At 56.9% G+C, this 26,419-nt stretch overlaps 2 protein-coding genes across 2 annotated transcripts in view; both read left to right on the top strand.

The window, feature by feature from the left end:
- The window catches only part of RECQL4 (RecQ like helicase 4), a 37,930-nt gene extending 20,976 nt beyond the window's left edge, over positions 1-16,954 (top strand). The window contains exons 9-24 of the mRNA XM_065398656.1: positions 1,937-2,083; positions 2,684-2,776; positions 3,058-3,194; positions 3,679-3,762; positions 4,548-4,736; positions 5,152-5,334; positions 5,862-6,057; positions 6,992-7,269; positions 7,764-7,901; positions 9,089-9,251; positions 9,973-10,102; positions 11,463-11,635; positions 11,977-12,163; positions 12,993-13,158; positions 15,142-15,250; positions 16,833-16,954. Coding sequence (XP_065254728.1) covers positions 1,937-2,083; positions 2,684-2,776; positions 3,058-3,194; positions 3,679-3,762; positions 4,548-4,736; positions 5,152-5,334; positions 5,862-6,057; positions 6,992-7,269; positions 7,764-7,901; positions 9,089-9,251; positions 9,973-10,102; positions 11,463-11,635; positions 11,977-12,163; positions 12,993-13,158; positions 15,142-15,250; positions 16,833-16,954 — 2,495 coding nt within the window. The remainder of the gene's footprint in view (positions 1-1,936; positions 2,084-2,683; positions 2,777-3,057; positions 3,195-3,678; positions 3,763-4,547; positions 4,737-5,151; positions 5,335-5,861; positions 6,058-6,991; positions 7,270-7,763; positions 7,902-9,088; positions 9,252-9,972; positions 10,103-11,462; positions 11,636-11,976; positions 12,164-12,992; positions 13,159-15,141; positions 15,251-16,832) is intronic.
- Positions 16,955-20,599: 3,645 nt separating this feature from the next.
- MFSD3 (major facilitator superfamily domain containing 3) lies at positions 20,600-24,032 on the top strand. Its single transcript, XM_065399690.1, has 5 exons — positions 20,600-21,281; positions 21,554-21,701; positions 21,973-22,079; positions 22,819-22,928; positions 23,430-24,032. The coding sequence occupies exons 1-5, from the start codon at positions 20,600-20,602 to the stop codon at positions 23,601-23,603; spliced, it is 1,221 nt and encodes a 406-aa protein (XP_065255762.1). The 3' UTR covers positions 23,604-24,032.
- The last annotated feature ends 2,387 nt before the right edge of the window (positions 24,033-26,419 follow it).

Below are 26,419 nucleotides of genomic sequence, written 5' to 3'. Positions count from 1 at the left end.
CTACACTGGAGCAATGAGTCTCTCAGTGAGTCCTGAGCGTGGTGAGGCCCTGGTCTCGTATCTCCTGAGGAAGCCAGTTCCAGTCTAGGCCCAGCTCCCAGGAAAGTTCTGCCTCCTGCACTCCTGAGACTCTCCAGTGGCTGGTAGTTCCATTGTCCCAGTGGGCGGAGCTGTTGGTTGAGGCCACGGTTGCTGAGGGAGAGGCATCTCTTGGATGGCATAGGCCAATCTCTTGGGTTCTGTGGGGAGCCAGTGCAGAGCATAATGCCAGGGAGATGTGTTCATGGTGACCTGTGAGGCCACAGAGAGACTGTTGCTTTCTGCACCCATCTAAGCCTTTTCAGGCTTTGTGGCTTCATTCCAGGATTTGGGTTGCAATCATCAAGCCAGACTGTGAATAGCTGGATGGCCAGCTCTAGGCTGAGAGAAGGGGGCGCAGACTTCTGCCTGGCTGTAGATGGAAGTGCAGATGTCTCCATGGCTGTCATAGAATCATAGAATATCAGGGTTGGAAGGGACCTCAGGAGACCATCTAGTCCCACCCCCTGCTCAAAGCAGGACCAATCCCCAACTAAATCATCCCGGACAGGGCTTTGTCAAGCCTGACCTTAAAAACCTCTAAGGAAGGAGATTCTACCACTTCCCTAGGGAACCCATTCCAGTGCTTCACCACCCTCCTAGTGAAAAAGTTTAGCCTAATATCCAACCTAAACCTCCCCGACTGCAACTTGAGACCATTGCTCCTTGTTCTGTCATCTGGTACCACTGAGAACAGTCTAGATCCATCCTCTTTGGAATCCCCTTCAGGTAGTTGAAAGCAGCTATCAAATCCCCCCTCACTCTTCTCTTCTGCAGACTAAACTATCCCAGTTCCCTCAGCCTCTCCTCATCAGTCATGTGCTCCAGCCCCCTAATCATTTTTGAGTATCCAACAGCATGGAGGAGACCTAAATGACCCCAAGACTGACTCAGTCTGAAGGCAAATGCCCTCAACAGTGAGGGATGCCATGGAGGAAAATTTCGGAAGCTCTGTCCTGCTTCCTACAAGTCCCTTCAGTCTTGGTTGGGTGCAGGGTCAGCAGAACTGGGTGTCATCTGTGTCCTGCTGGCCCTTAGCCCTGGCTGTCTCCCTGGCTCCCTACAGGTGCTGAATAACATCGGGGTGAGAATGAGCCTTGTGGGACTCCGGTGGTGAGGGCTTTGGAGTGGAGACCCATAACGACCCTCTGGGGTTGGTTGGAGAGGAGGGGCCTGAGCCAGGTTGGGGGGTTTCTAGTCACCCCTGCAGCCTTTTGGAGGCCAGACAGGTGTATCTGGTGATCAGCGGCAGGGCCTAGCACGGTGAGCGAGGACGGAAGTGGCTCGTCTGTGGCCAGGAGGAGGTTGCTCACCAGAACCATGTGCTCTGTCTATCCCTGTCCTGGGCTGAGGCCCGACCAGGAGGGTGGTGATGACAAATGTTTAGGATCTCTGGATCAAAGGCGCTACATAAAGCGCCCTGCAAACGCTGCGTGTCAGAGACGCATGGGGGAATCCTTGTATCTGCCTCTGGGGTGGAACATAAAAGCTGTGTACCAGCACACAGCCACACCACCCAGCAGGCTAGGACAGGAAGTGAAGGACAATCCTGCATCTAGTTAAAACCACAGAGGGAATTGAGGGAGGGAGAAAATAATTCCCATGGTTTGAATTTGACCAGGACGCTGGGGTTAATATCCCAGCTCATGGAGAGTCGTTAATGACCAGAAGGGGTCAGAACCTCTGGGCTGTAGCTAGTGTGGGTGCACGTGGCTCCGGCAGCACACAGCCACCTTGTCCGGCACTGGGTCTGTACTGACCGTGTGGAGTCGCCAGCACCTTGGATTTCCTCTCAGCCAAGTGCTGTATAAACCTGGCCTGGGTTTCATTGCTTGTGCCTGTTCCTTTTCATCCCCAGCCGAGAGCAGAAGCAGCCAAGCCGGGCCCGAGAGGGCTGGCGAGGAGGAGTTCGACCTGCACATGCAGAGGCCTGCGTATGAGCCACCCGCTCCGCCCCCACCGATGGCGCCTCTCTACGGGCTGGGGCAGGATGGGAAGGTGAGAGGTAAGAGTCGTGACAGGCAGCTGTGCTAGGGAACGGGCTTATGGGGAGTATGTGCTGGACTCTTCTTGGAAGCACTGGGCCTCTCTCCTGCAGCTGAGCAGACAAACCTGCATGGCTTTGCCACAGGCACCAGCCCAGTGGTGTGGAATCTGCATTCTGCACGGAGCAGGTTGCTCTCCCAGGGCCCCTGGTGCTGCAGGTCTCTCGGAAGGGCACTGCCGAGGTGGAGGGGAGTGTGGCGCGCATGACAACGAGGGGCCTTTGCATTCTGCTCATGCCCCTGCTCCCCTTTGGGAGAACAACTTTGGCCGGGAATAAAATCGGACTCGTCGTCCTGTTTTAAGCAATAGACCAGGTGTCGCTCCCAGAGCTAGAAATAGAACCCAGGAGTCCTGACTCCCAGTTCCCCTTCCTGTAACCACTAGCCTACCCAGAGCTCAGCTAGAACCCAGGAGACTTGACACCATCCCCCGTTCTATCTGCTAGCGGCTCCTTGCCTGTGTGCACCATTGGCCTAGTCCTCCCTTGGGCTTCGCAACTGGCAGGGCCTTGCACTCCACCATGGGTTCCTGACTGCGTGTGTGTCTCTGTGCTGTGCAGAGACCCCAGAAGAGGTGTTTCAAGCTCTGGCTGAGCTGGGATACAGCGCCTTCCGCCCGGGCCAGGAGGTGGCTGTCATGAGGATTCTCTCAGGTAACCGGTCTGTCTTACCCTGGAGTAGATCCTTCCTGCCTGTCCCTCCCACTCAGGAACAGGCATTCATGGCACCCGAGGGCTGGGGCCAGCCACATTTGCCTAATGAGGGTTTAGCCCCAAGAGCACTTTCCCCCAGCCCGCCCATGCTGAAATGAGGCCAGGGCTGGGGGAAAAGGCACCAGTGCCCCCCACATCTCTCTGCCCCCTTCCCATGCTGACTCCTCCGGTGAATTCCAAGGGTGGTGGCCCTGACTCTGCTGCTGCCGTTTCTGAGACAGGTCTGTCCACGCTGGTCGTCCTGTCGACGGGGATGGGGAAGTCTCTGTGCTACCAGCTCCCTGCGTACTTGTATGGCAAGCGGTCCAAGTGCATCACCCTGGTGATCTCCCCGCTCGTGTCGCTGATGGATGACCAGGTAAATGGGACGTGGCTTTGATCGCAGCCTGGTTGCACCGGGGCTCCTTCCTTGGGCCTTCTCCCTCGCCCCCCGTCCCTTCAGGGGAGGCACTCGGGGCCCGATCCCTTTGAAGCTGAGGAGCCTGGTCATTGACTTCAGTAGAAGCAGGATTGGACCCAATTCTGCCCTTTTACTCTCTAGCAACTGCTGTTGGGGCCCCTCACCCCCTGGGGGTGGCACGTTTGGGGATAAATATTTCCCATCTCCAGATCCGTCCTGTTTCCAGGGGGTTGCTGGGAATTCTCCGCTCTGCTCAGGGCCCTGTCCTCTCTGATGTGCCAGGCAGGACATCTTGGAAGCCTCTGGCCTAAGGATTGCAAAGGAGCCCCTGGCTGCTGGATTTTGAGTCTGTAGCCAGGCCCCCAGACTGAGCGGCGGAGGAGCTCTGTCTCTGGAGGAGCCCTGTCCATTGATGTGTGCGTGTAATGCGCTTCATTCCCAGGTTTCGGGGCTCCCCCCCCACCTGAAGGCGGTCTGCATTCACTCCAACATGTCGAAGAGCCAGCGAGAGGCTGCTATAGAAAGGGTGAGTTGCCTGGGGTGACGGGCTGCGAATCTGAGCCTGCTCTCCGATCCCGGACTGGCTGCCCGCTCTCCTCTGAAGGGTATAAGGAGCACCGGGCATTGTCGCTTGGCTTGGGGCACAGGCCTGCTATGTGTGGCTGTCTGTTCCTAAGGAGTGCTGCTCTGAGATGCTGGGTGTGGGTCTGGTCTGACTGATGGGGCAGAGACCACTGGCTGGCTAATGGGAACTGGTGGGAAATATCCACTGTCAGGGCTGGGCTCGCCCGAGGGTGTTGCTTGGCCACATATGGAGCGATTCCGATTTAAATACACCCCCGACCATGTTCCGGAGTAACGGGCGTGCGCAGACAGCCCTGGGGCTGTTCTGATGAGTGCTGCTTGGGCGTGCGTTTCTGGCTGGTGAGGGGAGCTGGATGGGCAGCTGTGGAGAACAGGTACCCTGCATGCCTCCCCCCAACCCACGTCAGAGGGATGGGGAGTGGGAGGGCCAGGAGAACCTGAAGAGGCCATTACGGTGACCAGTTGGTACTAATTGTATTGGTGGCTTTTGAGGTGCAGGCATCGGAGCCGAGAGCTCCCAGCTCCTCTCACACCGAGCAGCCGGTGGATGGGAAAGACCTTCTAGCTCCCAAGGAGGGCTGGGTTGAAGGGGCTGAGCGTTATCCAATCCCATGGGCCACCCAGCTCCCCTCCTTTCTCCGGGTGTGTGTTTCTGGGGGCGGGGGCTGGGTATGTGTAATTCTTACCGGGGTAACCCCTCCTTCCTGATGCTGTGCGTGTTTGCAGGTGAAGGGAGGGAAGGTGCATGTGCTGTTGCTCTCCCCGGAGGCCCTGGTGGGCGGAGGCAGGGCGGGATCTAGCTGTCTCCCCTCTGCTGACCAGCTCCCCCCCGTGGCGTTTGCCTGTATCGATGAAGCGCACTGCGTCTCCGAGTGGTCCCACAACTTCCGCCCATGCTACCTGCGGCTCTGTAAGGTACGGGGGGAGATCTGGCCAGAGCTCCCTGGCACCAGTGCGCCGTGATGTCTGCCTGCGGGGATGGGGGGAGACAGCCAAGGCTATCAAGACTCCACACGCCTGCTGTGTCTGTGTTAGCGGCAGCAATGAGACGTGGTGCCAGGAAAGGGGCTCTGGGGGCACCGTGTCTGAGATGAGCTGTCAGACCAAACTCCTGGCTGCTAATTCCCTCCTGGGTAACTGCATTCTGACCCCCTGTGTTCCTCTCAAGGCACCATTCTCACGTCCTGCCCTGTGATTTTGGGAGGGGGAGATTGGGATTCTCCAGAGAGCTGGCGGGAAGGGGCTGTCCCCCACGTGTGGCGCACCACTGCCTCTCGGCCGGGAAATGCCAGCCCCTGGCATTGGGGAGTGACAGCTCTTCTCCCTGCAGGTTCTTCGGGACCGCCTGGGGGTGCGCTGCCTTCTGGGCCTTACAGCCACGGCCACGCTAGCCACAGCGCAGGATGTGGCCCATCACTTGGGCATCCGGGAGGAGGAGGGGATAGCGGTGCGCTCTGCTGCCGTTCCCCCAAACCTGCACCTTTCGGTCTCGACGGACAGGGACAAGGATCAGGTAGGGAGGGGGAGCAGGGCTCTCTGGAGCTTGGAAGAGACTCGCCTGGGCGTTGAAGCACTAGGACAGCATTCTGCCATCTCGCTAAATCCCAGCTCGGGGGACCAACTTCAATTCCCCCTGTGGTTTCAGTCCAGGATTCATTCCTTCCTGACCTCAGTGGTTGCGTAGTGTTCTTTGGAGCTGCTAGACGGCTGCCGTGCATGTCTCCTCCACAAGTGGCTGCTCTCCGAGGGTGCATGAAATGATCCATGTGTGTCGTAGCCTCGCTCTGGGATCCTTTGGGGTGCCAGGCTTTCTCTGGGATCCCCATGTATTCATTCTATGCTGCACAGGGAGTGGAATTCACCAGGAGTGGGTTGGGGAGTTGTCCATGGGAGGGGGTCAGTGTCCCTGCCTTTGGGGGGGCTCGTTCGCTCAGGTGTGGCCTTTTCCGGCCCTGTGAGAGGAGCGAGCTGCCTTGAGAAGCTCCTAGGGAGTGAAGCGTCTGTAGAGTGGAGACCCATTCTCTCCTTGTCTGGTTCCAGGCCCTGGTCTCGTTGCTGCAGGGAGAGAGGTTTGGGGGCCTGGACTCGGTCATTGTTTACTGCACACGGCGGGAGGAGACGGCCCGGATTGCGGCGCTGATCCGCACGCGCCTCCAGGGCGTAACGCTCAGGGAGTCCGTGACTGCAGAGGAGCAGCACCAGGACGATCGCGCTGGGAAGAGGAAGAAAGCCAAGGGTAAGAAAGGGCCGTCGCTGGGCTTTCCTGCAGCTACAGAGAGGGAAGCGTGAGCCAGCCCCTCCCCTGAGATTAGCCTGTGCACCAGCCTTGGGCATCTCTGAACAGACGTGCGCTGGAGCAGGGGAGGCCACTGGGACGCAGCAGGTTAGGGGTGGAATTGCCGTGTGGAGGGAGCTGTCTAAGACACACCGGGCTGGCTCAGACCACTAGGCCCTTCAGCCCAGCAGCGAGCCTCTGACGATGCAAACACCTGACGCTTCAGTGGAAGGTGAAGCTCACTTCCCCTCCCCCACACCATGCACCCGTCCTGGACGTACAGGGCTGCACGTGGGGGCAGGGAAATGCCTTCCCAGGCTCTACGAGCATCAGCTGCACGGGCTTTGCTTCCCCCGTGACAGACCATCGTAGCAAACATGGCGGCATGTGGTGGCCGGGAGGGCTAAACCACCTCGGGGGACGCCACACGAGTGATGTCAGGAAGGGCGCTTTGTCCAAGGACTCCTGCTGGCTGGCCCCTGGGCCCGTCCAGGCTTTTGACTCTGTTCCTTGGCCGCAGCTTGAACCAATCCCACCCCTGCAACCGGGAGCTCTGGCTCAGCCATGCCCACATCAGAGCTACGGCGCGTAAACGAGGAGCGACAACTGAATCGCTTAAAATCGAGGCTTAAAGCTCCATCGTAGAAACCCTGTTGGGAGAACGACTGGGGATTGGTCATCTGCAGATCCGGGGCAGATGATGTCACTGCTCCCCAGCGTGGGGGTGACTAACCGGGGGTGGGGGGTGTTTCCTAAACGCGTTGTCTGTTGCTCGTTTCCACCTCTGACGAATTAGTGAGTGCTCGCAGGGTGCTCTGACAACGGGAAGCCCTACATCCGTGCTAATGATGATCATTCAGGGGTGGGCTCTTCTCTCTCCATGTCTGTGGCGTAGCTAAGAAGAGCATCCGGTGCCCTCTGAAGTGGGTTGCCGATTCCTACCACGGCGGCATGTCCGCCACCGAGCGCCGCCGGGTCCAGAACAACTTCATGTGCGGCCAGCTGCGGATCGTGGTGGCCACGGTGGCCTTTGGCATGGGGCTAGACAAGTCCGACGTGCGTGGGATCGTGCACTACAACATGCCCAAGAACTTTGAGAGCTACGTGCAGGAGATCGGCCGGGCGGGGCGGGACGGGAAGCCAGCGCATTGCCATCTCTTCTTGGATCCGGAGGTAATTGCTGCTGGAGGGGTGGGGCTAATCCAAGAGCCACGGCATCCCACCAGCCACTTCTGCTGCGGCCGGTCAAAATCCCAGCCCAACTGAACGCACTGGGTGCTGCAGCCGTTCCTGAGAGGGGAACGGCTCTCGTGCCCCCAAAGAATCCGATAGCAGGGGCTCTCTAGGGCTTACAGGGTGCCCAAGCATGGCTTTAGGCACAACCAGCCCTGGAGTCCTGTGCTGGGGGAGCCAGTCACAGGCTTGGACCAGCACTGAAAACAGAGTGAGGAGGAGACTTGCCACAGATCCAGACTGACGGGGAAATGTCCTCCTCGTGCCTCGCTGCCCAGCAGGCGGCAATTCTCGGCCCCGTTTTCCCCGCCAGCAGCTGGGAAGCTCCAGGCTCAGTGTGTGTGGCCGGGGCTGCTCTCTCGCCTGTGTGTGTGTGTGTGTGTGTGTGTGTCTCACTGTTCACCCCACACTCCCCGGCTCCTTGTCCTCCCCAGGGCGGGGATCTGCACGAGCTCAGACGACACATCTACGCCGACACTGTGGATTTTTTCACCATTAAGAAGCTAGTGCAGAAGGTTTTCCCTCGCTGTAAGTGCCTGGAGCTTCACCGCAAACAACAGGACCTCAGCAGGGTGAGGAATGAGCCCTAGGGTGACCAGATGTCCCGATATTTAACCCTTTGTCCCGCGTCCCGATCAATGTACGATCGGGACGCCATTTGTCCCGATATTCAGGTAAGGAGGCGAGCGGGAGGGAGGTGCCGACTCCGTGGGTGCTCCGGGGCTGGAGCACCCACGGGGAGAAATTGCAGCCAAGCTCCCCGCTCCTCGCCTCCTCCTCCCCCGAGCGCGCCGTGTCCCCACTCCTCCCCCTGCTCCCAGCACTTCCCGCCTCCTAACAGCTGTTTGGCGGCGCTTAGTGCTTTCCGGGAGGGATGTGGGAGGAGCGGGGACGCGGCGCGCTCAGAGGAGGAGGTGGAAAAGAGGCAGGGCAGGAGCAGGGACTTGGGGGAAGGGGGTGGAATGGGGGCGGGGCGAGGCGGGAATAGGCGGGGGGTGGGCGAGCACCCACCTGGCAGAGGGGAAGTCGGCGCCATGGGGTGAGTGGCGGGCGGGGGGGTGAAAAGGCAAGCGGTGGGTGGGGGACTGAGGAGGGACGCAGCAAGCCAGCGGCGGGCAGGGGTAGGGAGGGTGGGGGGACTGAGCTGGGGTGGAGCCTGGGAGGAGCGGGGGTGGACTGTGGGCGGGGCTGATGGCATCCCAATGTGTCCCAATATTTTAGTGTTGTGATCTGGTCACCCTAACGAGCCCTGACCGCCAGGATGGCCAACACATGACCTGGGCTGCTCCCTCCTTTAATACAGCGGTGCAGCCTATGGGGACTAGAGGTCCCAGCATGCCGTGCTCCTTCTCGATCTGAGTGGCCCGCCCCCTTACCATCTGGCTGATGGCAGGTTCAGAGGGTGATCTTCTCTCCGGCCCCTGGAGATGATACATCCGGATCGTGCTGACACACAGGCCTGGGATGGTACACATGCAGCAGTAGGGCGGCTTCCCTGGGCTGCACCTTTTCTGGAGATAAAGGGGAGCTTCAGGCTGCCCGTTCAGCTTAGAATCAAGGGTCCCTCTGAACCTGGTTAGAAGTGGGTTGGGGAAGGTCTGGTCTGTGGGAGCAAAGCTGCAGCCCAAGGCCCAGCCACGTGGGGCACCTGTTTGGGAGCTTGTCATGCGTGGGCTGAGGGGGGAAGGAGGTCTCCAGCCCCTGCTGCTCGCCTCTGGTACCTCGTGCTTGAGAAGGGCTCAGCGTTGTTTCCCTGCAGGGGGGCGAGGTGTTGGACGCTGAGATGATGGAGCTCATGGGAGCCGGTGAGGAGCAGGCATGTCGGGATGACGGGATGAGTGGGCAGCAGCGAGTGTGTTACAAACACGAGCGTGCCATCCCCATGCAGCAGACAGTGGAGTCCCTGGACATCCGAGAGGAAGGTGAGGCTCACGCCGCTTCCTGGCGTGGTGATCTGGAAAGAATTCTTCTCCCCTCAGCTCCGTGGGCAGGACGGGGCCCGTGGCCAGGGTAGTGTGGGCTTGTTTGGCTTTGTGCAACGTCCAGTGCTGGTGGCAGAGCAGACTGATTGCGGCGGGGCTGGGGCAGGGCCAGCCGGCCCCTCGGCGCGAGCTGGGCTGGGGCACGGGCGGGGCCGGCCGGCCCTGTGGCCTGATCCAGTAGGGCTGACCCTGTCTTCCATTATAGGTCGGGCCAGGCCCTGCTGCTGTATCTGTTCCCCTTTCCTTCTCACAAACTTGCCCAGGCGCATCGGGGGAGGGCGAGTGCAGGGCAGCTGTCGTGTCTGGTGTTTGAGAGTTGCCCAGCCAGGCTGGGGCTGCTCCCGAGTTTGCTGTGAGCACGAGGGATGTGCCTTGTGCACAGAGAAGGGAGCCGCATGCAGCTGCCCCTCTTTAACATAGAGGGGGCGGCTCATGTCCCATCATGCCCTGCTCTTGAACAAGCCAGATGGAGGGCAGTCGCAGGTCCTGTGTGGGGCAGTCAGCAGGTGGCATGGGAGGCTCGTGTGCACCCCGGGGGAGGTGGGCCATAGCGCTGTGGGCATAGGAAACCAGAAGCCTGGCTCTGCGGGGTGACTGCAGTTCATGCCAGTCCCACCGGAGCTCCCCGTGATTGGCGCACGTCTCCTCTCCTCTGTTACAGGCATCGAGACCCTGCTGTGTTACCTGGAGCTGCATCCGCAGTGCTGGGTGGAGCTGCTGCACCCCACTTTCTCCTCCTGCCGGGTGGTGTGTTACGGGGGCCCCCAGCAGCTCAGGGCAACTGCACAAAGGTTAGTTGCTGCGTGGTAGGGCATGATGAAATCTGAGCCCTTCCATGTGGGGAATGGAGAGACCTCTCGCGATGTGCAAACTCTGTGGGAAATGCCTTAATCAAATCAGACACAGCTTCGAAACGGTTCCATCTGCTTCCGGGCACCTTCTTACCGGGAACCATCCTTAGGTTTTTAAGGCCTGGCTTGACAAAGCCCTGGCTGGGATGATTTAGTTGGTGTTGGTCCTGCTTTGAGCAGGGGATTGGACTAGATGACCTCCTGAGGTCTCTTCCATGATTCTATGAAGGGCTACTGAAACCCAAGTGCAGTCACGGCTCTGTAGGGAGGAGCTCAGCTGGGAGATGTTCTTGCCAGCAAGCACTGCGAGGGCTGGCACCTGGAGGAGGGGGGTGAATGGGTTGAGGGAGGGATAAGTAGGAGTCACGGGATGAAATCGGGAACGTTGCCGAGAGGATCTATGAGGAATAGGATGGAGAGCTCTTCTCCTGGGATGCTGAGAGAGAGACAGGCCCACGCCCTGGAGACTGGGCTGGCACTGGCCGGGGGATGGACTGGCACAGCTGGGTAGGGCTCTTCCACTGTGCGTCCTCTGGCTAAGAAACAGCGAAGTGTTCCACAAAGGTGAGGCTACTTTGTGGTGCCGTAGGGGGGTGTTTCGGGGAGCAGAGGGGCAATAGATTCAAACTCTCCTCTGAAAGACTCTTTGCACTGCTGTGCTAAGGGTTATATTTAGCATTGCTGGATGCCCGGAGGGAGTGGGACGACAGGGCTGCAGTCATCCTGGATGCTTGCTGCCTGCGGGAGTGACTGCCTGATTCAATGCAGGCTGCCAGTTTGGTCACTACACCGCTGGCCAGGTAGCACAGCAGCTGGGTTCACAAGGGGCTGAATAACAATGCTCGGATCCTGTGCCCAGTGCGTAAACTGATGCCTCCTGGAACCAGGCAGGAATTGCCCTCTACAGGCAGCATTGCACAGCTGGCCAGGAGCCGCCGGGCTGCCTCCCACCTACCTCTGCAGTACCAGGGGTCGGTCGGTTGGCAGCAGTATACAGACGCTGATGTGGGGGGCCAGTGCAGCAAACCCGACGTTAATAAAGATACATGGAGCTTTGCACGTCTTACCTTATTGATCCTCGCAACCGCGCAGAGTGGTAGGGAACGGTGGCAAAGGGACAGGCCCAGGGCTGCGAAGGGAGTCTGTGTCAGAGTTAGATCTAAATTGGAGGAGTTCCTGGCTCCCTGCGCTAGCCCCCTTCTCCCCTCCCCAGTTCCCATGTTACTGCTGCTGGCTTTGATTTTTGTCTCTGGGTTCTCAGTGTCTGCATCCTTGGCTTTTTCTCTCCTCCCGCTCTCAGCTCCCCACCTGTCGCAGTGTGCCTGGCCCAGGAGCGTCTGGCAGGGGTGGATCACACGCACGCCAGCTCTGTGGAGTTCGACGTGATCGCACTCAGCGACTCCATGGGCTGGGAGGTTCTGCCGGTGAAGCGAGCCCTGCGCCAGCTCCAGTGGAGCATGCAGCTGCAGAAAGGTGCTGAGACTGCTTCTCTGGGGTCTAGGGCAGAGCTGGGGAAGGGAGCCCCAGAGACAGCTATGGTGGAAGGATAAAAGCCCCCCTACTCCTGCAATCCACATGAGCTCTAAAAGTGCCACGGGTGTTTATGGGATTGGCCCTCTTGGGCACTCAGGGCAAAGCCCAGAGCCCGTGGGGGAAGCTGTTTGGTTTTCTGGCCCTGCTCAGAGCCCTGCGTTCAGTGATTCTCTTGTGTCCCCACGGTGGGATTGTCCCAGTGCCCCCTCTCACTGTGCGTGTGTCATCTAGTGATCCTGAGCCAGTTCCCAGAAAGAGCCCCTCCCCCTCCTTGTTGCCAGGTTGCCATGGCACTGGGAAGAGCGGTGTCCTGGTGGAATTCGGTGATCTGTCCTTTCACCTGCGCTCCTATGGAGACCTCACAGACCAGGAAATGGACTCTGTGTGCAACTTCCTGCACCACCGGGTGACGGCGCGGGAAACAACCACTCTCTGCCAGCTCCAAGCCTGTTTCAGGGCCTTCCAGAGGTGAGCATGGGCAGCCGTGGGGAACCCAGCCCCGCTCTGCACACCCCGGACGGTCAGTTCCACCTGAAGCCTCCACAAAGAGGTTTCACCTCCTGCCTCCACCCTCCCTTCCCCGCTGAGGGATGCCCCGGGTGTTACTGCAGTACGTGCTGGTGGTAAGACTATGGAAGCAGAGAGGGGCTCGTCGCACTTGGGAGCAATGAGTTAGACAGCAGGGGTACAGGGCGAAATGCAGATGTCCTGCGGTGTCTGTCAGCAGGTCAGACTGTGTGTGGGGCAGTGAGGAGGCTGGTACTTCTTGACTGGGGTGGGGAGCAGAGACGGAAGGTCCGTGAGGTTGGCTGGGGAAGTCCACGGAGAGCTTTTGAAAACAAGGGGCATAATTTTGATCCAGATCCTGAGATGACTGGGGCCAGTGGAGCTGCTCCACTGGTCTGCCTTCTCTGACATACACACACAAAGCAGTGTGGCCATTCCAACTCCCCCAAACAAACTGCTTCCTGCACGCATGCTCCTCTCCTGGGGAGAGGATTAGCGAACGAACCACACAGGGCACACACAAATCACAGCACTCCGGGCGTGATTGGCAGATACTCCGGGGACCAGGGCAAGAGAAGAACCTTCACGGAACAGACTAGAATTCCAGGGTATGGATAGAATGTGGTTATCCTGCTGTACACACATCGCCTTGCTTCTCCCCTACTGTTGGGATCCCTTCCCTTCTTGCTCTTCCTCCTTCCCTGTGGCTTATCCCACTCTTCTCCAGTTATCCTGCACCCTAAGATCTAGTGGTGCCCGTTCTATCACTAACACCCCTTTTCCTGAGCAGTGTGGCCTGCCAAGGCAGCGCCCTGTACTCGGAGCGTGTGGACGAGGAGAGGAGCTCCCGGCTGAAGGCCTTGTTGATGGACTATTTTGAGAAGAAACCTGCGCTGGACGAGACCGAGCTAATGCGCAGGGAAGACGAGGAGGCAGAAGATCTCAATAACATTAAAGTCAGCAAACCCCTTTGTTTACTTCCTTTTGTTGGTATCTAGTTTTGAGCCCATCTGAGCCTCTCCAGGCTGGCATTTCTGAAACCCCTGTAACCATGGCATGTAGACACTAGTTTTAGTGTCAGCTGTTGCATTAGAAAGGCTGCCTGTATAGCATATGGTTGTACCAGGGTGGGATGGGATGGACTGCATGTATGTGTATGCACACACTCTCTGAGTGGATCAAAATCCACAGCAGTGCTGGTTCCTCCTGGATTAAAGGATGTTAAGCTTTGAAAAGGGGGTGAGTGGTGTGTGTGTGTGTGTGTGTGTGTGAGAGAGAGAGAATCTAGGAAACGCTTATCTCATTCTGGCTTTAAAACTGTTGGCGCTGCCATTTTGGTGAACATTCTGTGACTGGATTTGAGACGCTTTTTTACTGAAGTATGGAAGCACTGTGCCGTGTGTGTGTGTGTTTTTCCTTCATTGCACTTTGCTTTTAGACGTTTAAAGGGATGCTATCAAATTATTCTGCACCTTTACATTTAGGACTTGTTAGCAACACGTGAGGGCCAGTCCTGGTTCCATTGATGTCATTGGCACTTCACAATTAGTACTTTGCACTTTTCATCTTCAAAGTGTCCCAAATACGAATTTAAAAGGGTATCTTGATAAGGGTTTTACTGGATCAGATGGGAGTAGAAATGTTTCCATAACTTTTGTTTTCCTTTTATTCGTTTAAAAAGTCTCCCTGCACTCCCTGTTTAAACACACTCCCTGCAGCATCCTTGTGCTAGGGCCAGACAACCAGTAAGTGAAAGCGACCAGAAACGAAAGTGAAACTGATCACTTTTTGGTTTCACTCTTCAAACTGAAGAGAGCAAAAGTGATCAGCCATGATGCTGAAAAGTAAATTTGAGGATTTCCACCACCCCCGGCCCCGATTCCATAATCAGAGAGTCTGTTAGATCAGTGGTTCTCAACCAGGGATTCATGTACCCCTGGGGGTACACAGGCCTTCCAGGGATCCATCAACTCATCTAGATATTTGCCTAGTTTTACAACAGGCTACATAAAAAGCACTAGCGAATTCAACGTAAACTAAAATTTCATACAGACAATGACTTGACTATACTGCTCTCTCTATACACTGACATGTAAGTACAATATTTATATTCCAATTGATGTATTTTGTCAAATAAAAATAAGGAAGTCAGCAATTTTTCAGTGTCACAATGTGCTGTGACACTTTCATATTTTTATGTCTGATTTTGTAAGCAAGTGGTTTTTAAGTGAGGTGAACCTTGGGGGTACGCAAGACCAATCCGACCCCTGAAAGGGGGCCAGTACTCTGCAAAGGTTGAGAGCCAGTGTGTTAGATGGACAACAATGTCTAATCCAGGTTTCTGTATTGCACTCTGTTTTGAAATACGGCTTTTATCGTGTGTCCCTGTTCTGTAACCAAAAGAAAACTATCTAAGGCCATGTCTACACGACCACTTACGTTGGCAAAACGTATGTTGCTCAGGGGTGTGAAAAAACCAGCCCCCTGAGCGACGTAAGTTTCGCCGGCATAAGTGGTCGTGTGCACAAGTGCTATGTCGGCGGGAGAGCTTCTCTCCCCAACATAGCAACTGCCGCTCATTGTGGTGGTTTAATAATGTGGCCGGGAGAGCTCTCTCCCGTCGGCATAGAGCGGCTACACGAGAGATCTCACAGCATCGGTACAGCAGTGCCACTGTCAGCTCGCTAGGGTAGACATGGCCTAAATCCAAGCACCGGAAGAGACCACAACTCACTGATTTGGTCCCAGTTAATTTTATCCCTTGGTGTGAAGTGGGTTGTGAGTGCTCATTAGCACTGTTTTTGGATTTGTCCGATCAAGAAATGGTCTCTCCCAACACTACGAGGCTGTAGGGAGAAGGAACCTTCCGGGGAGACCAAGAGGGAACCTGGCTTATTTTCCCCCAAAAGCCTAACGAATTTCAAATGTTTTCTCTCTAGCTGCGGGAGTGGGAAGGGCAGATCCGCTCGGACATCCGGAATTTCCTGTCCATCCGCCAGGATGAGAAGTTCTCTGGCAGAGCTATTGCCAGGATATTTCACGGCATTGGTAAGGAAAGCCGAGGGCAGGACTGGAATCCGATCTGCCTTTTGCTGCTTATGTAATATGACTTGCCATAATGCTAGGCATCTTCTGCCTGATCTCTGTCACCGCTGCACAGATCTCATCTTAAGCCTCCTTAAAATGTCTTTGTAACCATGGCTATGGTGAAAGGTGCTGGCTTGGAGCCTGAAGGAGACCTGCTCCCGCTGCTGTCCTTGTCAATTATGGTGAAATGGTATGCAACCCCTCGGTCCTAGGGAGTGGAGTGTAACCCCCACTGTTGAGCTGCAGGGGACCTCTGACACTCGGGATGGACTTCCCCAGCCAGGGGGAGTGTGTACCTGTCACGGTTACAGGGTGAGCTGTGCTTTGAGGACAGGTTTCGCTACCTTCCCCTCTTTCTGGGAGGAATCACACAGTCTTGCCTCTCTCTGACGGGGCATCTGGGCTGCAGTCCCCTGGCACCACCGATGTTAACCCACCAGGCCCAGCTTGTTTGGCACCTGCAAGCCCTTTTCCTTCGGGGGCCTTTGGCAGCAGCTGCTTAGAGAGACAAAGCCAGCTTGTCCCAAGCATAGCCTCATGAATGCACTCCAAAGGGCCAGAACATGCAGAGCAAAGGGTAAGAACGGTAACGGCCTGTGAGCTTGTTTCCCCTGACCTTGATCTTCATCTTTCCTTGCCAGCATGGGAAGTTCCCTCCTTCTCTGGGTGGGGAGCCAGCCTGCTTGCTGCAGCTCCTGTCTCCTTGCATCCCTGTCAGCGCTCACCGGCAGCCCCCAGCAACTCACTCCACTCCCCTTCCTTCCTTCCTTCTCTAGACCCAGCAGCCTCCAGCTGCTCAGTATCCCTTTGCTCCTGAGCTCAGGCCTGGGAAGAATAAACTCTACCAGCCTACTTGGAGCCAGGCCGGGGTATTCCCCAATTAATAGCATCCCTGCTGTTTCTTGGAGGACCCTTAGTGATCTCTGGGACTGTACCTTACCTTCATCATTGTTTGGTTTCCTCTTGGTTCCCCCCTAACAGCCTCGGATTTAACTCCTTGCTGCCCAGCAGGATAATATCAAACAGGTGAACTGAGGGGCATATGATGATGATAAAAAATAGGAGACATAACTCCCTCCTCCTGCACAGGACCCCATGTTGCTCGCTTGGCTTTGTCTGTCTCTAGTAGCCATACCACATACAGGTTTAGGAATCTGCTACTGCTTTTGAACTAAGACACTGGCTTTTAGCTCAATAGAGGCCCATGCTTTTAGATGCAGATGACCTGGGTTCAGTCCCCTTAGCTGACCTGTCCAGGGACGTTGTCATTGTGGGAACAAGGTTACAGTCTCCTAGAGCTCTGTGGGCCTGTCTGTCACAGGTGTAATTCCACTGAACTCCAGAAGGTGACCCTGGTGTAATGGAGCAGGGAATCAGGCCTCTGAATGCCTAGGCCTAAGCCACATATGCTCAGCTGCTGTTAATGTCTAGGTCGCTTGTGGGACAGCTTTGGCCACTGTTGTGTTCAGTTAGACACTGCCACTGAGTGAGAGGCGGGTGATGGGCTCAGCAGTTGACTGGGGCTTTTTCTTTCTCTGAACAGGGAGCCCATGTTACCCCGCTCAGGTCTATGGACGAGACCGCAGGTTCTGGAGGAAATACATCCACTTTGACTTCAATAGAATCATGCGCCTGGCCACGGAGGAGATTATCCGATGCAAATGAGTCTGCGAGGGCAGGGGTGTGATCCACGCAATGTCTGACACTGACCAGCAGGGAAATGGGACGGCACAACCACCAGAGCAAAGCCAGGGAGCCCTGCAGGCCATGGCTCCGAATGCCGCAGCTCCTGTGTTCCGTTCACCTCACTGCAGATCCCAGGAGCTCCCACGAGGGACCTTTATCTAATGGCTGTGTCGTGCTTCTAGTCCCAGTGCTGGGAACCAGGGCACCCACGTGCATTGGGGACTCCTCTGCAGATCCCACCAGGCGAGGTCCCTGCTTTTCAGAAGTGGCGAGGATACGCCGTGGGCTGTGCCTGAAGGAGGCTGGGCGAGAGAACGGTTAGAGCCTGAGGCTGGCTGGGAGGAAGAGGCTTTGGGCGATTAGCCAGTTGACTGTATATAAATGTCTCTTTTAAGGTTCAGTCCCCTAGACCTGCCCCAAGCAAACGCACCTCTCTGGCTCAGGGAGGCGAGTCACCAGCCCTGTGTGCTAGGGGCTTGGCTTGTCGTCCCACTTTTCAGGGCTAACTCCACTATGGTGTTCTACTCATTTTGCAAAATTGTACATCATCTGAACACCTTTCCTGCCCCAGCCTTGCCTCTCACCCCCAGTACAGGGGGAGGGTGGACTGGGTACAGCCGGACTTTTCTCAGATGTGGGCTGTGAATAGACACGTTCAGTTCCCACGGGATATTCAATAACCATCTTGGGAGGTGGCAACGTTTGGCCAGTTCAGGAGGGGGTGGGATGCTGTCCATACATTTAGATGGTGCAGAGGAGGTGGAATGCCCCTCCCGATGTGCCATAACATGTGTAAAAAGTAACAGATGTTCGTGTCTGTATTTACGTCCGAGCTTTGACTGTTGTGGTGGTTCCCCTCGCTAACGATCGTCTGTTGCTCAGTGTCCATTCCAATGCCTTTGGAATGTCTTCTCAGTGCTGTTCTATTTCCACTGACCATCTGGAATCTTTGTTTCCCCTCTTCCATCTGGGACCATGTTTGGGTTTTATATTCACACTAATAAACAGTGACTTTTTAAAGTGCCTGTGACTTCACCTCTCAGCCCTTCCCTTCCTGCTGTGTGAGCAGAGTTGCAAGACTCCGCCTGTCTCCCTGGGAGCTGCTGGGGGTGGTGGGGCACTGCAGGGTGGGGGATTTGGGCATGTGGAATGATCTCTTCAAAGGCACCTGGGAGAGGGAGGAGCCCTAATTCTGTGGGTGCCTTTGCATATCCCACCCTTTGGTTTTTATCTGCATAAACTAAACCCAAAAGCCAACCTCCACAGCTGGCCCTTGTTTTCAAGTAGGACAGATTGGGTTATGCTACTCTGCACCTTGGTATAAGGGGAGGTCAGGGGGATGCTTGGGAGAAGCTCCCAAATCCAGACGCGGTACCAGCACAGTCCTGCAATCCCAGCTGGCAGTTCTCGGGCCTGTGTTATACAGGAGGTCAGGTGCTTGTCTGGTCCCCACTAGCCTTGCAATCTATAAAACTCCTCTCTTTTTTTTTTAAATCCACTAAGTTTGCAGCCTGTCTGGTAGCTTAATAAGTACGTGTGTAGAACTGCTTTCAGAACTGGCCCCCCAATGAACCTTTCGTATCTCCCAGCTGACCCCGCTCTGTGTAGCGAGTGTGCTCTGTACAGGGCCATGTTTAACGCATGCTAATGGCTGTAACTGGATTTTCATGCCACTGAAAGCCTGCAGGCCTCTTGCAAACAGGCACAGGCTGGATGTTGGGAGGGCAAGCTTCCCTGCTTGGGAGGGCCCCCATTTCTGGAGGTGAGAGGGACCTCACCAGGGGTCATTCAGCCCTTAGCTCCTCTGCTGACACCCCCTCCACCCCCCCCAACAAAGGCACACCTCCAGCACGTCGCTGCAGCCTGTCGCTGAGCAGCACAGGCAGCGGCTACTGCAGAGGCAGCTGGGGTCAGAGAGATGGGCAAGTCCGTGTTTGACTGGCAGGGCACAGAATGTTCTTCTCGCAGCAGCCTGGAGAGTGGTGCTGGGGAAGGGTCAGTGATGGAAAGCAGTCTCCATTCGGAGGGGAGGCCTATGTGAAATACACCCATGCTATGTGTTTAGGCCTGGGGGGGATGGGCACTGGGCAGCAGGGTGGGGCACCACCGTTGGTACGTATTTGCTGCCCTCCCCCACCCTTGACCTTTGCTAAGATGGGTAAGGACTATGTAACTAGATGGTGTCTCTCCAGTGGTGAGGTGGTGCAGTGTGGGGCTGGTGGACTGGCACTCCGTAGCAGGGGCTGGTGCCAGTGTGTGTGTGTGTGTGTGTGGGGGGGGGGGTGATGTGGCTGGTTAGTGCTATAGGCTGCGCTGCTGATGAAGGTGAGACAGGGCGCAGGCTGGTCGTGAGCTCCGAGCTGTTGGGGGCTGTGGCACTGGGGGTTGGGGAGGGGATGTGGGGGTGGAGGGGGTGCAGGAGCGATGAGGGGGGGCAGTAGGGCCCTGTGTGGGGCAGTGCAGCGGTGGGGCCGCTCTAGAAGGAGAGGCAGGGCAGCATGGGGAGTGGGATGGGGGGTTCAGGTCGTGCCCCCCCCAGGCCATCCCCCCCCCAGGCCATCCCCCCAGGGACAGGGATGTGGCCTGGGCACATGCTGGAGTGGAGCAGAGCTGGGGGCCCAGGACCGCTCTGCCAGGCAGCCTCTGGGCCCCGCCCCCTCGGAAGGGGCCTATGGGGGAGGGTCAGAGGCAGCCAGCCCAGCATGGCAACCATAGAGAAGCAGCCATAGAGAAGAGCGAGAGGCATGCTAGAAGGGCCCTCCGCCATCCGATCCCAACGAGCAGCAGCCCAGACGGGACCCTCTGCGCACCCCCGGACCAGCCAATAGCGCGCAGTCGCTCCTCAGACAGTGGGCGTGGTTGGGTCGCAGCGGGAAAGGCGGCCCCTCTAGCCGGCACTTCCGCGTTCTCTGTGGCTTTGGAGGACCCAGCCGCTGCTGCAGACCCCAGAGTTCCTCCCCCCCTCCGGAGCCGCCAGCCCCTCGCAGCCCCGCCCCGGAGCGGCAGCGGGGGGTGAGCCCCGCCCACTGGGGGGTGTCTGGGCTGGAGGGTCTGCCGTCTTGGCTGTCTCAGTAGGTGGTCCTGTCGCCATGGTGACTGTCGCCATGGCATCAAGCCCTAGCAGTGGCATTGGGGGTATTGCCGTGGCTGCCTATCACCATGGCATCAGGCCTGGGGTGTTGCCATGGCAGCGCTGGGGTGTGGCTGCCACCATGGCATCAGGCCCTAGCTGTTGCATTGTGGGTATTGCCGTGGCTGCCTGTCACCATGGTATCAGGCCCGGGGTGTTGCCGTGGCAGCGCTGTGGTGTGGCTGCCTATCACCATGGTATCAGGCCCGGGGTGTTGCCGTGGCAGCAGTGGCTACATGGTGTCTCTGTTACCATGGCATCAGGTGACTCCAGGGCCTGGTCCAGTGCAGCCAAGCTGGTGCCCCCTCTCCTGCTCCTCGTACATGCGCCTTGAATTCCCAAGCTGAGGCCGAGGCCCATGCCTTAACCCCTGCTGTGCTTGGTCTCTCCCCTCGCCGAGCCCGATGTAACGTCTCTCTGTTTGTGTTCCCCACAGCCCAGCGGATCTCCCCCAGATCTCGTCCTGTGTGAGCCCCTCGGCCTGGGGCTGAAGGATGAACTCTAAGTATGTGCTGCTGGGGGGCCTGTACTTCGTCCAAGGGATGCCATATGGGCTACAGTCCGGCCTGCTGCCCATCTATCTCCGCAGCGTGGGCCTCTCCTTCACCAAGATCAGCTTCGCCAAAATGCTCTACCTGCCCTGGGTCCTCAAGATGCTGTGGGCTCCTTTAGTGGATCAGTACCACACCAAGCAGACCTGGTTGGTGCTCAGCATGTCTGGACTAGTGCTGGCCTGCCTAGCATGTGCCACTATGTCGCCAGAGACCAACTTCCTGCCCGTCGCTGTCATGCTGCTGCTCATGAACTTCTTTGCTTCTGTCCAGGACATCGCGGTGGATGGAGTAGCCGTTCGGCTCCTGGGGCAGGAGGAGATCGGGTATGGCAACACCGTCCAAGTGGTGGCTTACAAACTGGGTTCCGTGCTGGCGGGAGGAGGCCTCCTGACCTTGATGCACCTGTTGGGCTGGGGGGTTCTCTTCTTGCTTCTGGCCACCATTTATCTTCTGGCCATACTGTACGTGTGGAGTGCTCCGGAACTGCAGCTCACGCTGGGACAGCCTTCCCAGGATGGCCAGCCCCGGGCAAGAACCTTTAACCCTTGGAGAATTCTCCAGGAGCTCTTCCATGTGCCGGGCACCCTTTGGACCGCTGGCTTTGTCCTCCTCTACAAGCTTGGTGAGTGCCTGCCTGGTGGGGTGGGGGTGGGGGGTTCCTCTAAGGAAAGGAGTGTTTAGAGTGGAGCACTCAGCAGGGCTGCAGGTGGAAAGGAGCTATTGGATGTAACAGCTGTAAATCTAGATAGGGTCACCCGCCGGGGCTGGGTTAGGGATCAAGCAGAGCCATTAAAGCTTCCTGTTGTGCGGTTGGACACCCCTGCATGCAGGGAAGAGTCTGATAGAGCATGGACTCGGCTGTGGCTCACCTGATTGTGTCCTTTTCCCTTGCAGGTGAGCAGGGCGCCACCACCATGTTCCCACTCTTCCTGCTGGACCATGGATTCTCCACCCAGCAACTTGGCTTCTGGAACGGGGTGGTAGCCATGGTCTTCTCCATCACAGGTTCCTCGCTGGGTGGCCAGCTGATGTCCAAGCAGAGGTTAAGTGTAGAACGGGGCTCTGACGCCTCCCTTCTTGTATGGGGCGAAAGGGACTGGTTTGTAGGTGGGGTGGGAGAGGTGTGTGTGGTAGGAGAGGGCAGTGAGGTGCCCAGCTGTGTGTCTGATTCATGATCCTTCCTCTCAGTCAAATGGGGAGGAACCAAACACAACCCCTCCACTTCTGTTCTGCTTGCTCTTCCTCTGCTTGCAGTGTCCTGCTGCACTCGCTTCCTTAACCGTTTCTGCATCGGGTTTGTGTCTTCTTTCCAGGCGGCCGCTGTCTCTGCTGAAGGCTCTGTTACTGCTCCGCTTCTGCAGCCTGAACTTGCAGACCTTTTTGGTCTTCATCTACGATGATGGAGTGTCTCTCTTCAAAGGTGAGCACCACCCAGCTGAGCAGAAGAGGGCTCCTCGTTGATATGGGGTGAAGGGAAAGAGGACAGAGAGGCAGTGCTGGGCTGGTCAGAAATTTTCCCTCAGAACTGTGTTTTGAGGGAAAACTGGGTTTTCAACTATACAAACATTTGGGCAACGGGTTTCTGATTTCCATGGAAAATTTTGATTTAGTCAAACTAAACCCACCAGAACATTTCAGTTTGGATCTGCTGCCGGGCTTCATGGCTGAACTATATCCTCCATGATGCAGCACGTCCGGGGACTGTCATGATGCACCCTGTCCTCTCTCCAAGAGGGAAGACCATGGTGCATCTTGGGAGATGTAGTTCGATATGGAAGCCCAGCCTATAGAGGAGAATGGGAGTGTGAGGCATCCGAACTACATCTCCCAGGTGGCATTTTGACAGCATTTCCAAATGGAAATATTTTAGTTTGGGGCTAAAATATTTTACCAGAAAATCTAAATTTCATAGAAAAGTTCAATGAAAACAATTTAGTTTTTTCACAGAAGTTTTCATGTTGGGGGAACCCCTGTTTTCTGCCCAGCTCTTTCTGAGAGGTCCAGTGACTTGCGCATGGCCCCAGCGAGTGTCAGCGTCAGAACTGGGAGCAGAACTCTGGAGAAGCTGCTCCCAGTCCTGTGCTTGGGCCATGCCTCTCTCCAACCCTGAGCTGATCACCGCATTACTCCCCTGTTGCCATGTCCTGCTGTATGTGTAGGGGCTGCGATCCTGAGTATCTGTGTCCAGCACTTCATTGGAGGGCTGATCACCACCCTGGCTTTCAGCACCATGATGCAGTGCACGCAGAGGGCGGATGGCAGCATACAGGTACCCTGCAACCAGCACCTCTGGAAATGCGGCTCAAGAGGGACTAGAATCAATGGGCACTTCAGCCATCTGCGTCCCTGTCTGCAAACTGGGGATGTTAATGTAGTATCCACCAGTGTCAGCGGGCTGCTGAGACGGTTCACTCCTCCGTATTAGTGAAGAGCCCTGAGATCTGAGTCTCTGTCTGGCCCTCCCAGACGTGACTGCGCCCCGAGGGAGGCATTATCTGCACTGGGCAGATGGGGAACACAGGCACAGAAAAGGGAGCTGAGTTGCCCAAAGTCACAGGCCACCCTGCTGCCTTGGAGATGAGGCTTGGCTCCAAGCTGCTGACGGGAATGACAGTCGGGTGCTTTCTGGAGCTCCTGGCCCTTTCCTGCAGCCCTCGGCTGGGCAGGGTTTAGGCACTATCTGGGCTGCCTGGGTCTCTCTGTTTGACAGCTTATGTGGGTCTCTTTGTGTTTGCCACCCTTCATGCGGGTGCATGTCTGCCCTTTGCAGGCCACTCATTACAGTTTCCTGGCCACCCTGGAAGTGCTGGGCAAGCTGGCATTCAGCACCTTTGTCGGGAGCATCGTGGACTGGCTGGGCTTTGCATCCAGCTTCTGCTGCTTCCTCTTCCTCTCCTTCACCTCTGTGCTCTACGTCCTGAATGTGCCTCCTGGCGGGAGCTGAAGGAGACATGCCTGGCCTCTCCAGGGATTCACTGTGGGTGGGCCGTGGGCCAGGCTTAAGGGATGGACGGCTGAGAATCTCCCTGGCTGGACTTGCAGAGGCCTCGAGCAGGCGTATTAATTTGCACTCCTGGTGGACATTGGAGGAGCCCAAAAATGCCTGTGAAAATGAAACATCACAGGGCCAAATCCTAAGACACTGAGCGCCTTCTGCTGGAGCCCTCAGGAATTGCAGGGGCTCAGCATTTCCCTGTGGGTGTCTCCGCAGCTGTAACCAACATCTAAGTAAGATCTTCTCCTCTCCCACCCCCGGTATGGCCTACACTCCTAGCTTTCACCAGAGCTGCCTTAGGGAGCCAGGTCGCGTCTGCGCCGAGCCAGGGGTCCTGCACTCACACTCCAGCCTCTGGGATCTGAAATTAAAAGGTTTGTTTATTGAATGTGTCTCCTTCTCCTGCCCTGCACCACACTCACGTCCCCTTGCTGAGAGAGTCGGAGTCCAGGCTGGGCCCTGCGCTGGAGCCCTGGGAAGGGAGGAGCAGGGCTGTCGGTTACCAGGGCCAAGCCGTTACAAGGCTCTTGTCCATCGCGTCCCAGCTCCGGGGTTTGATGTTCTTGTTAAGGGTTAGACTGGTGCAAGCTGCCCCCAGCCACATTGCAGAGTGCTCAGCTAGCTGCTGCCTGGGTCTGTGCGTAGCAGAGTCCTGAGCCAGCAGGCAGGTCAGTCTCCCAGCTCCGCAGGCTCGGGGTGCTGTCTCAGGGTTCAGAGGAGAGGCACGTGACCAAGTGTGTCCAGGAAACGCCTGACGCATTGCTGGGGGGAGTTTTCTCCCCTATTAGAATAGTTACAGTATCCTAATTAGAGTAAGGATTAAAAAAAAGAAAACGACCTGGGCCCTGGCTCTGCTGCAGACTGACTAGGAGCATAGGACGTGGCACTGTATATTTTTACTCCCCGCCATGTCTGTTCATGCACAGTTATGTTTGCCCAGTGCTGCTGGGTGCACTTCCAGAATATGAAGAATGGCTAAACTTAAACCATGAAATACAAAGCTAAGGTCCCTGCCCCCCCTGCAATGCAACTGTAACCCGGCTCTCTCTGAGCGATGCCCCACCATGCCAATAGCACACAAACTAGTGCTGGTTCTAAAAGGGCCGGCTGACTCCACTGTTTCTAGTGTCTGTCATTTCTGTCAGACCCCTCTTCAAGGAACAACAGTGGTTTGAGAGGGGTCAGTTCCTGGCCTTTGTGAGTCTTTAGCCTAGAGCGCCTCTCCTGATGGCATAATACAGTTGCCTTTGCTGCCTCTGATCACACTTAGTGCCATTGTTCAGGAAATGGGGGAGTAGCATGAGTCCTGATCATATTACCCTAAAGCTGCTGCTTCCTGGAGCCTTTCATCCTCCTCCTATTTCATTACTACTCTTTCCCTTGAACGTAGTTGTAAAGTGGAATCGGATTGTAGAGCACTTTGAAATAGCTGCTGTCAGGGCAAAACTTCTAGAAAGAGCCTGTGAGAATACAGCTCATGTGCTGTATTCATGTGCTCAATACACCCCCATTCTCAGAAAGCTGACAAGGGCGGGAGTTGAGCTCACAGTACATGGGGTAGAGAGAGACGCTCTAGCCTGGTGGTGAGAGCGCTCACCTGGGTGGTGGAAGCAGAGGCGGATTAAGATTTAGTGGGGCCCTGGGCACAAAGAACATTGGAACCCCCCAACCCTCCCTCACCACCACGGGGCATCGCTCCCTGCTCTTCCACTTCCCCCCCTGCTCCCCCACTTCCTTCCTACCTGGCCAGAAGCCGGGGCCGTGGTAAGAGCTGCCCAGGGAGCCCTGAACCCCCCCATCTGCCTGGGGCAGTGCACCCTGGTGGGCAGGGACACTGACCAGGGGCTGCTCTTGGACACCCTGGTCCCCTGCCCAGGGCAGGTGGAGGGCCATGGGCTCCCCACAGCTGCCTGGGCTCCCTGGGTGGCTTTTACCACAGCCTAGGACAGTGGTCCCCAAACTGTGGGGTGCACTCAGTGGGGGACACAGAGGAACAGTTGGGGTGTGTGTGTGCAGTAGGGCCTGGGTCAGCCATTACGGGGGGTGGGGAGGCAGCACCACCCTGCCCTGCTCTGCCCCCAGCCCTGGCTCTGTTTCTGGCCATACCCCAGCTATACCTCCAGCCCCGCTCCCAGCCACGGCCCCACTCCCAGCCCTCGACCGTGACCCCCATCTTCCACTCCCAACTCTGGCCCCGGCTCCGGGGGGGTGGGGGGTGTGCACAACTGAAAAAGTAACAATACATCCTGTTTCAGCCCCGGACATCCCAACTTTTGTGTCAAAACTGGGCATTTGTCCTAGTTGCTTGTCAACTGATCACCAGGTGGCAAGAGCAAACGGTACAAATGCCCAATCTTGCCAAAAGGGGCTCGGGGTTGGAGTGAGCAGCAGGGCTTGGGCCAGCTCTGCGTGGGGGAGAAGGGGATTTGGGCAAGTGGCTGGTGCTGGCTCCCCGTGGGGATGGAGGAGGAATGGGAGAGGGGACTCACCAGTGGGAATATACTCTCACTCTACACAGGTTCCATCCGTCTTCTGGCCTGGCCGGGGTAGGGCCTCAGGGGAAAGAGAGGAGCAGGGTGTGGGGCCAGAGTGCCAGTGCTCCTGTGGGGCCCCTGGGCACAGGCCCCGTTGGCCCACGTGGTAATCCGCCACTGGGTGGAAGACGTAATTTCATGTCCTTACTCTCATGACCATTTATCCACAGTGGAACAGCTTCAACAGGAGAGACTGAGGATACCCCACCCCAGAATATCCCAAACCTCAGG

This window comes from Emys orbicularis, chromosome 2, assembly GCF_028017835.1.
Source record: "Emys orbicularis isolate rEmyOrb1 chromosome 2, rEmyOrb1.hap1, whole genome shotgun sequence".
NCBI classification, from domain to species: domain Eukaryota; kingdom Metazoa; phylum Chordata; order Testudines; family Emydidae; genus Emys; species Emys orbicularis.
Note: the sequence above shows the minus strand (reverse complement) of the source record. Positions and strands in the feature narration are given on the sequence as shown.

What these genes read in the sequence shown, in the direction of transcription:
- MFSD3 (XM_065399690.1), top strand. Translation starts at nt 20,600, where the DNA reads ATGAACTCTAAGTATGTGCTGCTGGGGGGCCTGTACTTCGTCCAAGGG. An exon ending in CAGCTGATGTCCAAGCAGAG is followed by an intron (nt 21,702 to 21,972) that starts GTTAAGTGTAGA and finishes TCTTCTTTCCAG; the next exon opens with GCGGCCGCTGTCTCTGCTGA. An exon ending in TGGAGTGTCTCTCTTCAAAG is followed by an intron (nt 22,080 to 22,818) that starts GTGAGCACCACC and finishes CTGTATGTGTAG; the next exon opens with GGGCTGCGATCCTGAGTATC.